The sequence below is a fragment of the Acinonyx jubatus genome, chromosome C1 (assembly GCF_027475565.1).
Source record: "Acinonyx jubatus isolate Ajub_Pintada_27869175 chromosome C1, VMU_Ajub_asm_v1.0, whole genome shotgun sequence".
In the NCBI taxonomy this organism is placed as follows: Eukaryota; Metazoa; Chordata; class Mammalia; order Carnivora; family Felidae; genus Acinonyx; species Acinonyx jubatus.
Genome location: NC_069381.1, coordinates 139635738 through 139651920, shown reverse-complemented (window position 1 = coordinate 139651920; position 16183 = coordinate 139635738). Strand labels below are relative to the sequence as shown.

Genomic DNA, 16183 nt, shown 5'->3' with positions numbered 1-16183 from the left:
GTAACATGTGAGCATCACTCAGGGCATCAGAACACTAAGTAGAGTTAAGGCAAATAACTCAGTTAAAGAAAACTTTAAAGAATGGAAAAACGACGTAAGACAAATCACAGCAACAAAGTCTTTGTGCTGTTAGTATGTCCTTTAAAGCGCAGGGATGGATAGAAGTTAGGGGATTTTCCTGTTCTCCCATTTGCTGCTAGTCACTGTTATTGCCTTCTGACATATCCCCTAAGTCTACTTGAAAGCCTATTATTCTTTAAACTCTTGCAAAAGCTTTAATGGAAATAATTTTTAAAATCAGAACTGTTACCAGCATCAGCACAACCAAGACTTTTTATTTATTTTTATGTACACTCTCTGCCCAACATGGGGCTCAAACATATGACCCCAAGATCAAGAGTCGCATACGTTACCAAATGAACCAGCCAGGCACCCCAACCAAGACTTTATTTTTATGACTCAGTAAAAATTAACAAGGAAACCTACTAATTTAAACTCATCTAATTCCTTCTTTTTCCTGTTATCTTTTCTCCTTGAGACTTTTAGAAGACATTTTCGTTCTTTAAATGTCTAACTCAAGTTCCCAAAGTCCACTCTTTGAAGTGAATTCTAAATGTACTGCAATTATTCTTCCAAAGCAGCAAACTCATACCTTATGATGACATTTAATGCTTCATAATCAACAACAGCAGAATGCAGCTCTCCTCTATTAAATACTATTTCTAATGAATCAATTATAGTGGATACCTAAAAGACAGAACCAAATAAATACAAATCAAGTAAACCTGAATTTTTTAAGTGGTGTGTAGTTACGAAAACTTATATAAAAACCATACTCACTACTTTGCCAATGATTTCAGTGGAAAACGTCTGCTTGGATATCACCCAAAGTGCCCTAGTACGTACATTTTTGTCTGAGCTCTTAACACTATCATTCAATTTTAAAAGCAGTTCTTCAATATCTGTGTCTGAAAAACAAGCAGCTTTAATTATGTAAAACAGTTTATATCCTTTAAAATCTCAAATATAGAAATAGAGCAAAACATACTCTACATTGTCAAAAAATTAAATGCATATCCAGAGATTAGGATCAGTGAACCAATGTTGGTATCAAACTTCTTCCCAAAACACAAAACTTTATCAGAGAAAACAAACAATAGATTTAATTTTGTGCAACTGAAAAAACTGTATAGGAATCATTAATAGCCTTGAACATATAAGACAAATTTTGGCAAGATGTTATAAATCCTATACCTCTGCTCTAAAATGAACAACTTCTACTTTAGATTGGGAACATTTCCACATATAAAAAAGAATGGGCAGAAACTTTACCTTCAGAAAGAAAGATGGTAATAACTTTAAGGAATCCTTATTCCCTATCCCTGATTTCTCCCTCTGTAAAGTTCACCTCCAAGGTTTGCATTAAAATGGCAAACTACAGGGGAGCCTGGGTGGCTCAGTGGGTTGAGAGTCAGACTCTCAGTTTCAGCTAAGGATCTCATGGTTTGTGGGTTTGAACCCCCCCCCCCCCAATCAGGCTCCACGCTGTGAGCAGAGCCTGCTTGGGACTCTTTCTTCCTCTCTCTGCCCCTCTCTTGTTCTCTCAAATAAATTAAAAAAATAAAATAAAATGGCAAACTACAAAAGAATAATTAAGATTACTTGAAAACTTAGCTACTTTTGGTTCCAAATTACCCCAATACCAATACGTGAAAGATCTTCAATTCAGCATGTTCCTTAGTTTGTTTTATACTACAATAAATGACCATCTAAATTACTAACTTCTAAAGCAGATATGCTTTATACAGGAAAAGGTTCAATTTTCACTGCAATCATTTTTAAAATAGACTTATGCTCTTTTTAGAGCAAATTTTATGGTATCAGAGTTAAAGCTACATCTAGAAAAAAGATCTTCTAACGATGACAAAACATCATTTCTTTGTCAAAAGCAAATCCTAGACTACAAATCACAAAACTAATAGAAAAGTAACAGTACTTTTAACATACCAAACTATATTTATAAACTCTAAAAAATATTAAGTCATAATAAATTTACCTGATAATCCTGAGGTAATTTTGGGATTATACAAACAAAACCCCAAGGCCTGTAGAGCAGCACTACTGAGGTCTGAGTTTTGACTGGAAATGTGAATCTGTAAAAACAAAAAGCACATTTGTTACAAACAATTACAACCGTAAATAAATTCTTAAGGAACAAAAGTGGACCAGAAAACAAAATTATTTTAGCCTAATCAATCAAATGTTTGAGTAGATAAAAAAGGAATAAAATCAGGAGTCATGTACATAGCTTGGCCAAAAAAGGAAGAATGGCACTAGATACAGACCACCTAAAAAAAAGTGTTCTCTTAAAAGATACAGAATGTCTCCAACTCCACACACCTGAAGGCAATAAAAAAAAGACAACAAATGGAAAATGCTGAAGACACCTCCACAAAAGATAGGCAAAAGACTCAAGGACAAAAGCTGACATTCTAGCTTTAGAGTGGAGGGACACCTCTACGACAGGGAGGAATTGGAATGTTACATTTACTGAGAATCTAAAGTGACAGAAGCTTTAAGCATTATCTGAATCTTTTAAAAGAAATCCCTACTTTGCAGATTGGAAAATTTTAATGTCCATCTGGAATTCAAAGCCCAATCCATATTATGTATGTGAAAGCTGTAAAATCCCAAACCTGTCAAAGGTAATCTTGCTATATTCCCCAACCCTACAATTATTTGTAACCCTGTGTTTTTCTTGGTACCATTTCCTTTTCCAAAGTGATTTATCTTCAAATCCTCCCACTGCTCTGAATCAGATATCCAAGAAATTCTCAGCTATTTGCTGCTCTTGAGCAGGAAAAAAAGTCAAGTATATGAACAGACACTTCCTTGGGACACCTCTTTTATAATTAATCAAACAAAACAATAAAAAAGACCAAACTCTGGAGCATAAGAGATAACAGAACAACCAGTTCAAAGAACCACAAAAAGACAGTCTTAAACACCTAAGACTTTGAGAGCTACTGCTGTATCTCCAGGAGAATATCTATGATCAACTCTTATTAAATATATATTGCCTGAAAGTATTCGTTAACAGTGTTGTCTTCAAGAATGCTTGGGGCGGGGGGGACACCTGGGTGGTTCAGTGGGTTAAGTCTCTGACTTCAGCTCAGGTCATGTTCTCCAGGTTCAGGTTCGGGAGTTCGAGCCCTGTGTCAGGTTCTGTACTGACAGCTTGGAGCCTGGAGCCTGCTTCTGATTCTGTCTCCCTCTCTCTGCCCCTCCCCCCCTTCATGCTTTGTCTCTCTCTCAAAAATAAATAAACATTAAAAAAAAATGTTGTGGGTTCCTAGACTTGATACTAACAGTATTCTAAATACAAAAACATGTTGTATTTCGACCAGCCTGGTTCTTGTTCTAAAGGAGTTCAATTATCCTTGCAGTGCTTAATAATTCACCCAGAAAGCTTTTGTTGATTGTCAAGCTTCTGTTGATTTTACTATTAACCACTCACATGCTTCCAAATAATTATTCATCAGGCATTTAAGTTACAAATTCTATTAACAGTGCATGCCACTGAGTTCCTGATCTTGCATGTTCTCAAACACCAAATTTATAAAAATGCATGTTTTCATCGCATCCAATATACTGCTGGAATGTGAAAAATGGTAAGGAAAAAAAATGAGACAATACGATTAACGTTGTTTAATAATACTATTAACAAGCCTTGAACTACTACACAAAAAAGCTCCTGCTTACATGAACAAAAAGCACTGAGGACTGTAAGAGGTACACTTAAGGATAAGGAGTACCTTAAATGCCTCAACATTTAGGCAGAAATCATGCTAAAATGTACACTAAATATGACAGAATACTTTTTTTTAAAGCACAAAAACACAGTCATAAAAATAAGAACTCTGGAGATTCAGTTCAACCTTTTCATTCTAAAAAGCAAGGAATTCAGAAGTTGGGTGTTAGGGGCAGTCACAAAGCCACTGTATACTCAAGTGAGGATAACAACAGAAGTCCTCAGTCTGATGTTAAACACCTCCCAAAAAATAAGCAAAAAAGATAACAATAACAGTCTTTTAACCAGGCAAGAGTGGCAAAAACTGATGGTGAATGAAGGCTTTAAAAAAATAAAAAAAAATGAATGCCACCCACAAAACAAAGACAAAATTACAGAAATCGTTTACTTAGAAGTACACTCCTATCAAACGGCAGAAAACATGAAATAATCTCTGATAATTGCTTTTAAATTAAAAGCACAGGTTTTAGATTATGTAGCCATAGGCAACATTAGGCAAGTTAAACCAATTTCTTCTACAAAGCGGGGATTAAAGAGTACCCTCATAGGGACATAGAGGATTAAGTGGCAGAATACATGTAAACTAATTTTAAAAGTACTTGATACATATTAAGTACTCAAAATAATCCTGCTTTTGTTTCATTTCAAAATTTTTTTGAATTTATTCATTCTGAGAGAGCAGGGAGAAGCAGAGAGAGAGAAGAGGGAGAATCCCAAGCAGGCTCCGAGCTGTTAGTTGGGAGCCCAACTCGAACTCAGGAACCATGAGATTATGACCTGAGTCAAAATCAAGAATCAGAGGCTACACTGACTGAGCCACCCAGGCGCCTCTCATTTCAAAGCTCTTTTGAGTGGGGCACCTGGGTGACTCAGTCAGTTGAGCATCTGACTTTGGCTCAGGTCATGATCTCACGGTTGGCGGGTTGCAGCCCTGTACTGAGTTCAGAGCCTGGAGCCTACTTAGGATTCTGTGTCTCCCCCTCTCCCTCTTCCCCGCTCACAGTCACTGTCTCTCTGAAAAAATAAATATTATAAAAAACAACAACAAAGTTCTTATGAGTTAGCTGGTAAAATCTTTTTCCTACAAAGTAAAAACCATTCAATAAACAGAGACATACTTTTAAAACTCTGAATAGCCGAGAAAGTTTTCTCTCAATTTCCATAATGACTTCTTTTCCATCTTCTCCAGTCATTCGACTTAAAAGCAGAAAGAACACAAGGTTATGCAAATGACACACAAAAGAAATTATAATCATTCCCTAAAATACTCACTTGTATACTCTTTTCTACAATTTGTTAGAACTCTACCAATTTGATTGGTCCAGTGCTTAAAATACTTAATACTTGTATATACAATTTATCATGTAATAATGTCCAAAATTAACGCAGAAAAAAACCCTAAGAACAACTTTTGCATCCAAAGTGTACACATTTGGACAGTATCACTATGTGAAAAGGAAACATGAAAACCTAGCTCCAATTACCAATTTACTAGAAATTTACTGTGCCTTTATAGTTTTGTGCCAATTGTTACAATTGTTAGCATTTCCAAACAACTACAGATAATTCAGCAAAATACGATTTGCAAAGAAAAAAAAAATGCAAGGCATTTGCAATTAAAAATGAAACCCGGGTTACTGCTCCCTATTAAAAAAGCAATTCTGGGTTGCCACGTTGCCCCAAATACATGGGCAACTTACACTGAAAACCATCCCGCCAGCACACCCACTTCTAACGCAACTTAAAAAAAAAAAAAAATGCTTCGCCTGCGAGACGCACGTGCGGGCTTCCTCATTCCAAACACACGCCCTGAGCGCTGCAGCAACACCGGGGACGTCACTTAGCACGCAACACCACCCCCCACCTTGCCCACAACCCCGGCGTCCTCATAGCAAGCAGACTTCTAGAATACACAAACTGTTTTGCGTGCCCCACCGCAACTATCTCCTCCCCAACCCCAGCGGGCCTTACCTGGTCAGAGTCAGGTAAGCGTCGGTCTGCTCTCCAAGGGGGGCGGAAGGGTCTTCCAAAGTCTCCAACAGCGGCGCCAGGGGGCTTGCACCCGGGGCCGTCATGTCGGCCACCCTGAGGCACGAACCGGAAAAGGAGAAAATCCAGTGACCGACAGAAACAGCCCCGCAGTGGCTCGGTCGGAGTCCGGGCCCCACACCCGAGCGCCCGACCCCAGCTTCACTGCACCACTGCGTCTACATGCCTGGCCCCTGGCCCCCAAATCCAAGACTCTAACCTCCTCCTGAGCCTCGCAACACGCAGCCGGGTCCACGCTGCGCTCCGGCCCAGGCCCGCTCCCGCCACCACTTTCCCGGGCAGCTTTCAACAGTGGGAGGAGACCCGTGGGGGGCGGGAGAAGCCAGGGGAGCAAGGCACCTCGCCGCGAGGGGGCGGAGGGTGAGCCTCACTGAGGGTTCCTCGCGGCCTAGCACCGTGACCCAGATATTTACCCCACGTACGAAGATCAGGTCTGCGTCCTCTCCGCCGCTAGCCCGCGGCACCCGGACGCAGCCGGAACTCGACTTTCCCGGCTCGGGCTGTTTACTCTCGCGTGCGGCTCGCTCCCGCCTCGGCCAAGATGGCAGCGGGGGCGGGCCCACGAGCGCGCGGGAGCAGTGCAGGCCTGACGGGAGAGCCTCGAGCCAATCCAACAGGCAGCGGCGCGCCTAAATCATCGATCGCCTCCCTGCTCTGTCGGCTGCTTAGTCTCTCCCATCAGGGCATCTTGCAGGTGGGGGTGTTTGGGCCTAAATTTAAACGGCGAGGGACTTGAAATTCAAAATGTGAGTGAGTCGCCGAAGTTCATCAGACTAAACTTAGTGGGCCTTCAGACTCTTTTCAAACTCCAAGCCCTGTGCTTCTTGAAATATTAGCAACAAATCATATAGTAAGAGGAGATGGGACCATATTGTAATGTTTAAGACTAGGAGCTGCATCGGGGCTCCTGGGTGGCTCAGTCGGTTAAGCGTCGGACTTCGGCTCAGGTCATGATCTCACGGTCCGTGAGTTCGAGCCCCATGTCAGGCTCTGTGCTGACAGCTCAGAGCCGGAAGCCTGCTTCGGATTCTGTGTCTCTCTCTCTTTCTGACCCTCCCCTGTTCATGCTCTGCCTCTCTCTGTCTCAAAAATAAATAAACATTTTTTTAAAAATTTAAAAAAAAAGACTAGGAGCTGCATCTAGATAGTTGTATATTCAAAACCTAGCTCTGTGTGACGTTAGCAAATTAAACAACCTTTCTATGCCTCAATTTCCTTCTCCAGAATATAGCAATGATGTTTGTAACTACTTCAGGTGAAAGTGAAGTGATGAAAGGTAGGAGAATCCTAGGGTTTCCAAATTTTAAGTGTACATAACAATGGCCTGGGGATATTCATGATTAAAGTGCAGATTTCTGGGCCCCACCTTTAGACATTGTGATTCAGTAGATTTAGGTAGCTCCCGAGGATCTGCATTCCTTTATTTAGGCCCCAGGTGTCGAAGGGTGGGAGGTTGGCCAGGACTTCGCACTTGGAGAAAGGACTGGAAACCCTTAACAAACAATTAATATGCTGCTCCCCTTATCTTAGGCCTCTGAGCACTGTCGATATCACCCAGGATTGTATCAACTTCAACCCAGGTATCTAAGGCCCAACAGCAAGTGGTTCGTCCACTTCAGCTTAACAGGTTTCAGATCCCCTACCCCGAAAGTCTCCTCTTACCCTGAGCACAGCTATCAGCTCCAGAGGTCAGGACTGCCTTTTGCCCTTCTCTGTTCCTAGCCAAGTGTCTGCCAAACTAAGTGCTCAATACAGAGCATGTTTCTTAAGCAAAAAAATGAAAGAAGAAATGGAAGGAGACATAAACAAATCTTGTGAGCCAAACTACAGAAATTGAGGGCTTAAAAAATTGTGAAGACTTGTGTCTGGGTGAAATGTAGAGACACTGTAGAAGAAATGGTAGAGAAAGGTTTTCAGTGCAGCCTGATAATGAGTTCTGTAACCTTCAGAGGGGAATTTGTTCCTCATTTTCTGGGCTTTGGCAAGACAACACAGATACTGAAGAAAGTAAAGGGATTATTAGACAATAAATGAAATACATGGTTAGGTTCACAACATTAAGATTTCAGTAGAGTAGAGTTGTGTTGGAAAGAGAGAGGACTTGAAACCAATTTTTTTAATGTGACTATGAGATGAGATTAGTGAAAAGAACATTGAGTTTGCCTTAAGACAAATACCTCCGCCGAATCCTTTTATGCCTTCCTCTGCTTTATTCTTCCAGCACTTATCACTACCTGATATTGTATCATATGTCTATTTTTTATTGTCTATCTCTCCCCATGAGAATGTAAATTCCTTGAGTATTGGGACCACAAAGAAGAGGTTGGGGTTCTCGTGTTGCTCGTACCTCTTTCAAATGCATAGTCCTTTGATCTTAGTAAAATGTTTGGTAGCATTTTATCATTGTCACTGCCAGTGACTGAAATCCTTCAGTGGTTCCCATCAATCATAGGATGAATTTCAGGGGGCGCCTGGGTGGCTCAGTCAGTTAAGTATCTGACTTCAACTCGGGTCATGATCTCAAGTTTGTGAGTTTGGGTCCCATGTCGGGCTCTGTGCTGACAGCTCAGAACCTGGAGCCTGCTTCAGATTCTCTGTCTCCCTCTCTCTCTGCCCCTCCCCTGCTCCTGCACACATGTGCATGCCTCTCTCTCTCTCTCTCTCTCTCTCCTAAAAATAAATAAACATTAAAAGATTTTTTTAAAAAACTATAGGATGAATTTCAAAACATGGAAGCCTATGATGTTTGGGCCACTGCTAACACTTCATATCCAGCCTTACCTCCGCTTCAGCCAAGTTCGAAACAGTCTGCAGGGTCTCTATTCTGTCTTTGAAGATCTGTGTTGTTCCTTGTGTTTAGAACATTAATTCCCTTTTTCAAGTGTAATAAACAAGGGTGTATTAAAATCACAACTTTTTATTAAATCCTTCCCTTATCTACTCTTTTCCCGAGGAAAAGTAAATGCTTGCACCTCCATGCTGACATAGCTCTTTATTCAGAGATCTGTTGAAATAAGTATCTTGGTAATTTATTATTGTTTATATATGTCTGCCTTATATGTCTGCAGTGGCAGAGTTGAGGGTTGGTCTGAGGACAATTGTTCTAGCCTAATCTCAATCAGTGCCCCTCCCTCTTTTTTGGTATTTTCTCAGACCTCAGCTAAAGTGCTAAGAGATTACAGAGTCATTAAGACAAATCCCCTTCCCCACCCATACCCCTCTCTCCACACCCTTCCAAATGAGATTACTATCCCCGAGCTTCTCTTTTATAGAAATTCTAAAACTACCACCATGAATCTTGTCTTGCTAGGCAGTAAGTTCGTAGTACCTGGCACCCAATAAGTACATTGTGAATTAATTTTTTTTTATTTAAAAAAAATTTTTTTTAATGTTTTTATTTATTTTTGAGACAGAGAGACACAGATCATAAGTAAGGGAGGGGCAGAAAGAGGGGGAGACACAGAATCCGAAGCAGGCTCCAGGTTCCAAGCTGTCAGCACAGAGCCCGACACGGGGCTCGAACTCACCGACTGTGAGATCATGACCTGAGCTGAAGTCGGAGGCTTAACCAACTGAACCACCCAGGCGCCCCATTCTGAATTAATTTTTTATGTATTAATTCATCCGTCTTTTCATTTAATCATTTAACTAATATACAATTTCTATCTTCTTTGCTTATTCAAATCCTGCATCTCTTTTTGTCCTCAGAAGATCATGGAAAGCCTTGCACCTTGCACCTTGCACAATCCAGTATTGCTTCTAACTTCACAATTTCTGTCTTTAACCACATCATTACGCAGCAGATATCAACCCTATAATCGTAGGTCTCTCAATGACTCCTTTTTCCTACTTGCCCCCGGTAGTCCTTATGATTCTATCTAATAATTCTTAGACCTGTCCACCTAATATCTACCTAGGGTCTCAATTTATGACCTTAACATAATCATTTCAAGATTATAGCATGCTTTTCAGCTGCTTTTTATTGAGTGCTAGGTGTTACCTGGACAGTATCTCTTTTATTCTTCCCAGTGGTTTTAAGACAAAAAAGTACTTTCCTTGAATTTACAAATAAGCAATGTGAAGCTTACCTAGTAAAATAGAGAACTTTAATGTAGTCATAGTAACTCTAGAGCTAACCTACTTAAGTTACATTCATTCATCAATATTTAATGAGATCTCCCCCGCATAAACCACTGTGGTGGTGTGGTTTTCATAGTAGATTTATTCTTGAACATGGTAAGAATTCAATATAAAGAGTCCTATGGATGCTCACTATTTACAGGACCCCTATAGTAATTCATTTAGTGAAGTATCCATCTGTAATCCAAATTACTAGAGTTAATGCAGTGGGCCAGCTTTGGAACAGAATAGATGAGGATTCAAATACTGGTGCTGCCACTGTGTGACTTGAGATCTTCCAGAAAGATGCTTAACTTCACCATGTCTTCAACAATAAAATGAGAAGAGAAATACCAACATCAAAGTTCAGTAAATGGTAACTATTGTTGCCCAGTGTAAATGCTAGCACATAGTATTTAATAAGTGCTTATTACACGAATATATGAATATACTAATTAAAATTTTTGCAAATTTTTTTCTGAAATGTATTCATTAGTTTAATTTTCATCATTTAAAAATTGTGGACTTGGGGTGCCTGGATGACTCAGTCGGATGAGCATCTAACTCTTGATTTAGGCTCAGGTCATGATCGTGAATTCAAGCCATGTGTTGGGCTTTGTGCTGACAGTGTGGAGCCTACTTGGGATTCTCTCTCTCTCTGTCACTTCCCTGCTTGTGCTCTCTCTTTCAAAATAAATAAAATAAATAAACTTTAAAAAATAATAATAAATAAAAATAAAAATTGTGGAGTATAAGAGTTCTGGGAGACATTTGAAATGTTACCCACCATGGTAATTATTTTACAGAATTTATTTAAAGAAAGCTCCACTTTGAGGTTTTTTAAGTTCCGCGTTTTCAATCGATCCCCTGATGGACTTTGCAACAGGTAACACATGAAAAAAAAAAAGGTTTTTAAAGATTATTTTATCCCATCAGCTAGTTCATATACAGTAAATATACACAGCTAATAATGCCCAGTGACCTGTGACTAGCCTGAAATCTGTTACCCTTACATTCAGACTTATCCCACAATGTTATCAAATCGTAATAACCAAGAGGTTCTAAGCTTTAATCTTCCCACTGAGCTGGGCAAAGAGTTTCTACTATTTATGACCAAACCAACTCTGTTTTAGATGAGAAAATTGAGCCCCTTTGAGTTCAAATGAAGAGAGGCAACATAGTATAAGGGCTAAACCTGGAGTCCAGTTGATAAGGTTTGAATCTTTGCTGTGTGGCATTGTCAAGTTACTCAACCTCTTGTACCTCAATTTCTTTATCTGTAAAATGGGACTAATTGCACTTACCTCATAGGTATCTGAGGTATAGGTAAGTTCATAGACAGAAATTGCCTCAACAATGACTGGGTACATGTTATAAATATTCAGAAAATGTTAGCCAGAGATTCATTAGTTTCTCAGATTCAAGTAAGACAACATTTATAAAACCACAAATGCTTCCAAAAAGAAAACCCCAAAACCCAAACCCTATTTTCATTTAAAGTGGTTTCCTAGTCCACATTAAAATAATGTGACTATAGCCGTCAGCAATAACTTAATGTTGTATATCTTGAAGTGTGATTCCAGAATCAGTGCATCAAAATCCCGGGGGAGCTTCTTTATATGCAGATATCTGGACCATACCTTTCAGAGCTACTGAACCAGAAGTTCCAGGACAAGCCCCATAATCTGCATTTTTAATATGTACCCCAAATGATTTTAGCATCAAATCTGAGATTCCTACTGTGTACAATGCACAAATTTTCTTTAACTTTTATAGCAGAAATCCTTTGCCTATGTCTCAAAACATTCATGGAGAAAAACAAAAGTCTTTTATAAGCTCAAGAACTACAAAAATAATTGAAACTGACAGCTTTGAGGAGCCAAAAGGGAAAGTGACTCATTGTTATGCTTCAGGCCTTTCTGGACAAAGAACATAATTACAAATTTAGAAAATTAATCCATTTTTAATTCATCACCAGGAGTACTCATGGCAGGATTAAAGGTTCTATTTTTCTTGATCACTGGGTTAAGGAAATTTTTCTTAAACTGCCTAGTCTATTAAATTAATATAACTGACAATTTTAAATCCCCTAAGTGTAGTATGGACAAAACAGAATTTTTATTTGTAAGCTTGGTTGTCTGCTCTCATATGATACTAGTGGAAATACAAATTGGTACAACCTCCAGGAAGGACAATTTGTGGTATTTATCAAAATTTTAAGTTCTCAAAGTTGTTTTTTTATAAAAAAATTTTTTTTAACGTTTATTTATTTTTGAGACAGAGAGAGACAGAGCATGAATGGAGGAGGGTCACAGAGAGAGGGAGACACAGAATCTGAAGCAGGCTCCAGGCCCTGAGCTGTCAGCACACAGCCCGACGCAGGGCTTGAACTCACAGACCGCGAGATCATGACCTGAGCCGAAGTCCGATGCTTAACCAACTGAGCCACCCAGGTGCCCCAAGTTCTCAAAGTTTTGATGCAGAAATTCCACTTCTAAATGATTATCCCACAAGTGTACTCACTCATGTGTAAAATAAACTATGAAGACTTCTGTTCATTGCAGAGTTGTTTGTAAAAAAAAAAATTTTTTTAGACAAAACCAATGCTAAATAGATTATGGCACATCTATACCATAAAATACTATGCAACTCTCTATGTGCTAATATATAGTGCTTTCCAAAATATATTTGATGGAAAGAAAGTTTCACTAAAAGGAACCAGACCTTCTTAGATAAATAGCTAATTCTAGGGCTGGGGCTGAAAAATGTATAAGAGCCTGGAACATCTTTTTGTGTCAGAAAGCAAACAAGTGCTTAAAAAGTTAGGAAACATGTTAAAAGACTCCAGGGCTCCCATGACTGAATCTGGAATGACAGATTATAAACTATTAAATAAAAAAAGAATCTATGAGCCCCTAGTGATAGTAAAATATATAAATAAATAAATGCAAAAATAAATAAATAAATTTATATTTATATATATTAGAGAAGGAATAAATAATAAATATATATATACATGCATATGTATATGTATATGTGTGCGTGTGTGTGTGTGTGTTTATGTATGTATATATATCAGAGAAGGAATGGCAGAGTTAGGAAATCACCATTTTGCAACCATGATTGTAATAATTGATTTGGGCAATAATCATCAGTAGGTACTAAAACCATTTAACAATGCAGCGCCTGAATGGCTCAGTTGGTTAAGCATCCAACTTCAGGTCAGGTCATGATCTCACAGTTTGTGGGTGCGAGCCCTGCATTCGGCTCTGTGCTGACAGCTCAGAGCCTGGAGCCTGCTTCAGATTCTGTGTCTCTTTCTCTCTTTGCCCCTCCCCTGCTCCTGCTCTGTCTCTCTGAAAAATAAACGTTAAAAAATAAAATAAAACCACTGAGCAAAAGTCTGATGGGGAACAGTCTCAAAATATCTCCCCTTAAGATACTTATCAAGTAAGAAGAAACAAATGGTAACTTTACAGTGGAGACACCTGTGAAAACCATCAAAACTGGTACAGACTGATATGGTATGCCTGTTAAAAATTCATAATCTATTCATGAGGAAAAAATCAGAAAAACCGTAACGAAACATATTCTATAAAAATAAACCAAAACTGGGACGCTTGGGTGGCTCAGTCAGTTGTGTCTGACTTCTGCTCAGATCATGATTTCATGGTTCAGAGCTTGAGCCCTACATCAGGCTCTGTGCTGTCAGCTCAGAGCCTGAAGCCTGTTTCAGATTCTGTGTCTTTCTCTCTCTGCCCCTACCCTGCTCATGCTCTGTCTTTCTCTCTTAAAAATAAAATAAGCATTGGGGCACCTGGGTGGCTCAGTCGGTAAAGCGGCCGACTTTAGTTCAGGTCATGATCTTGTGGTCTGTGAGTTCGAGCCCCGTGTCGGGCTCTGTGCTGACAGCTCAGAGCCTGGAGCCTGTTTCAGATTCTGTGTCTCCCTCTCTCTCTGACCCTCCCCTGTTCATGCTTTGTCTCTCTCTGTCTCAAAAATAAATAAGTGTTTAAAAAATAATAAAAATAAATAAATAAAATAAGCATTAAAAAATTTAAAAAAAAATAGTGAACCCGTTGTATGTTAACATAAACATTATATATAATGATAAATAACAAGGTTTTATGAAAAAAATAGAAACATGGAATGTTTTACTTTTTTGTAGGACTAAATAGAAGACAGCTGAGTTCTCATAAAGGCTTATGCCTTTAATTTATTGTGCTATGTTGCTTTTTTGAAGAATAGGAAGAAAACCCATCCTGGAACAAGTATATAGTTAGAAGAGAGAGCAGTATTTTAATATCTTTTACAGACAATTGTGGATATTCTTCTTTGATGTAACACTGGAACTTGATAAATTATAGTTTCTTAAAGATTAATTGCAGTGGGGGCTTCTGGGTGGCTCAGTTGGTTAAAGTATTTGACTCCAGAGCTTAGCTCAGGTTGTGAGTTCAGGCCCCATGTTGGGCCCCATGTTGGACCTTGCATTGGGCCCCACATTGGGTGTGAAGACTAATTTAAAAAAAAGATTAATTGCAATATGGAATCTGAAATCATATTAATGAACTTTTTATAGGCTGTTACATTAAAATACATTGGTCGTCTTGAATTTTGAATCAGTCTTTTGCTCATGCATTACTTTGTATCAGTATGCATTGGTCATTTGAAAAGTATTAAGTCATTGAGTTATATGGCTGTTCCAAATCTTGATCAATTTCATTATACATTACCAAACATCACATTTGTTAATACCACTCCCAGTATCATCAGAAAGTTCTTTCTATTGGTATATATTTAGTAGTCGAATTTCTGTATGTGAGAACATTTAACTTTATAAGGCTATGGCAACTTGTTTTCTAAAGTGGTGTTCCCAGTTTATAATCCCACAAGGCAATTTTATAAAAAATCTCATTGATCCACATTTTTTCTAATACTTGATAGTTTTAATTTGAACCAATCACACTGTGTAAAATATCTCACTGTGATCTTGATCTGCACTTTTCTGATTATGAATTTGAGCAACTCTTTATATTTAGTCTCTTATGTGAAGTAGATGGCATGCCTTTCATTTATTCTTTTTTCTAACAGTTTTATTGAGATAATTCACATTCTGTACAATTTACCCATTTGAAGTGTACATTTAAGTGGTTTTCAGTATATTCATAGGAGTTGTACAACCATCACTGAAATCCATTTTAGATAATTTTCATCACCTCAAACAAAAAATCTTTGTACTTTTTAACTGTCACCTCCTTCTCCACCTAATACCACTCCATCCCATCCCCAAGTAACCACTAATCTACTTTCTGTCTCTATAGACGTGCCTGTTCTGGACATTTTATATAAATGGAATCATAATATGTGACCTCTTGTGACTGGCTTCTGGTACTTAGCATTTTGTTTTCTAGGTTTATCCATGTTAGAGTATGTATCATTACTTCATTCTTTCTAATTGCTAAATAATATTCTATTGAATGGTTATACCACTTTTTGTTTATCCATTTATATGTTGGTGGATATTTGAAGTTAAATTAAAATCCTGGTCCAAAGCCAAATTAGGGGTTATAATTAAAGAACTCCCTAATCTTCAAAGATATACAAAATTTTACTACGGAATCCAGGATGCTTTATAGATACTTATTATTCTGGACTATAGATCTGTCCCAACTATAACTTAAAGGGAAAAATGTCTAAAATCAGTAAGGCATGAAAGAGTTGATTTTAAAAATGTAGCTGTGAAAAATTTTCAAATATAACAACAACAACAAAATACACCACATGCACATGCGCACTTTCTTTCTCTCTCTCAAAAAATTAAAAATAAAATAAAATAACAACAATAAAAAAAAAATTAAAAAAAAACGAAGTGCCTAGCTGGCTAAGTTGGTTGAGCACCCAACTCTTGATTTTGGCTCAGGTCATGGTCTTGAGGTTCGTGGGTTCAAGCCTTGTGTCAGGCTTTGTGCTGACAGCATGTGGAGCCTGCTTGGAATTCTCTCTCTCCTCTCTCTCTAACCTCCCCAACTTATGCTTATACATGCACTTTCTCCCTTTCTCTCTCAAAATAAATAAATAAAATTGAAAAAAAAATACACTACGTAAAGCAATTATAGAAGCCTTTCTTTTAAAGATAGACTACATAAAGATTTAAAAAGTTAAGTAAAAATACAAAATATACTTCAAGAAACTTTCAAACAGTAC

At 38.3% G+C, this 16183-nt stretch overlaps 1 protein-coding gene across 5 annotated transcripts in view; it reads right to left on the bottom strand.

Annotated features, from left to right (window-relative positions):
- The window catches only part of RIF1 (replication timing regulatory factor 1), a 71083-nt gene extending 64652 nt beyond the window's left edge, over window positions 1-6431 (bottom strand). For 4 of the 5 annotated variants that reach the window (XR_003418874.2, XM_027055806.2, XM_027055809.2 and 1 more), the window contains exons 1-6: window positions 6274-6431; window positions 5783-5896; window positions 4930-5008; window positions 2057-2153; window positions 841-968; window positions 653-747 (exon numbers count right to left, since the gene is read on the bottom strand). Coding sequence is in view for 4 of the 5 variants with exons in the window: in XM_027055806.2 (XP_026911607.1) it covers window positions 653-747; window positions 841-968; window positions 2057-2153; window positions 4930-5008; window positions 5783-5886 (503 nt within the window). In the remaining variant the exon portion in view is untranslated. The other variant, XM_027055808.2, reaches the window with a different exon arrangement.
- Window positions 6432-16183: the final 9752 nt, after the last annotated feature.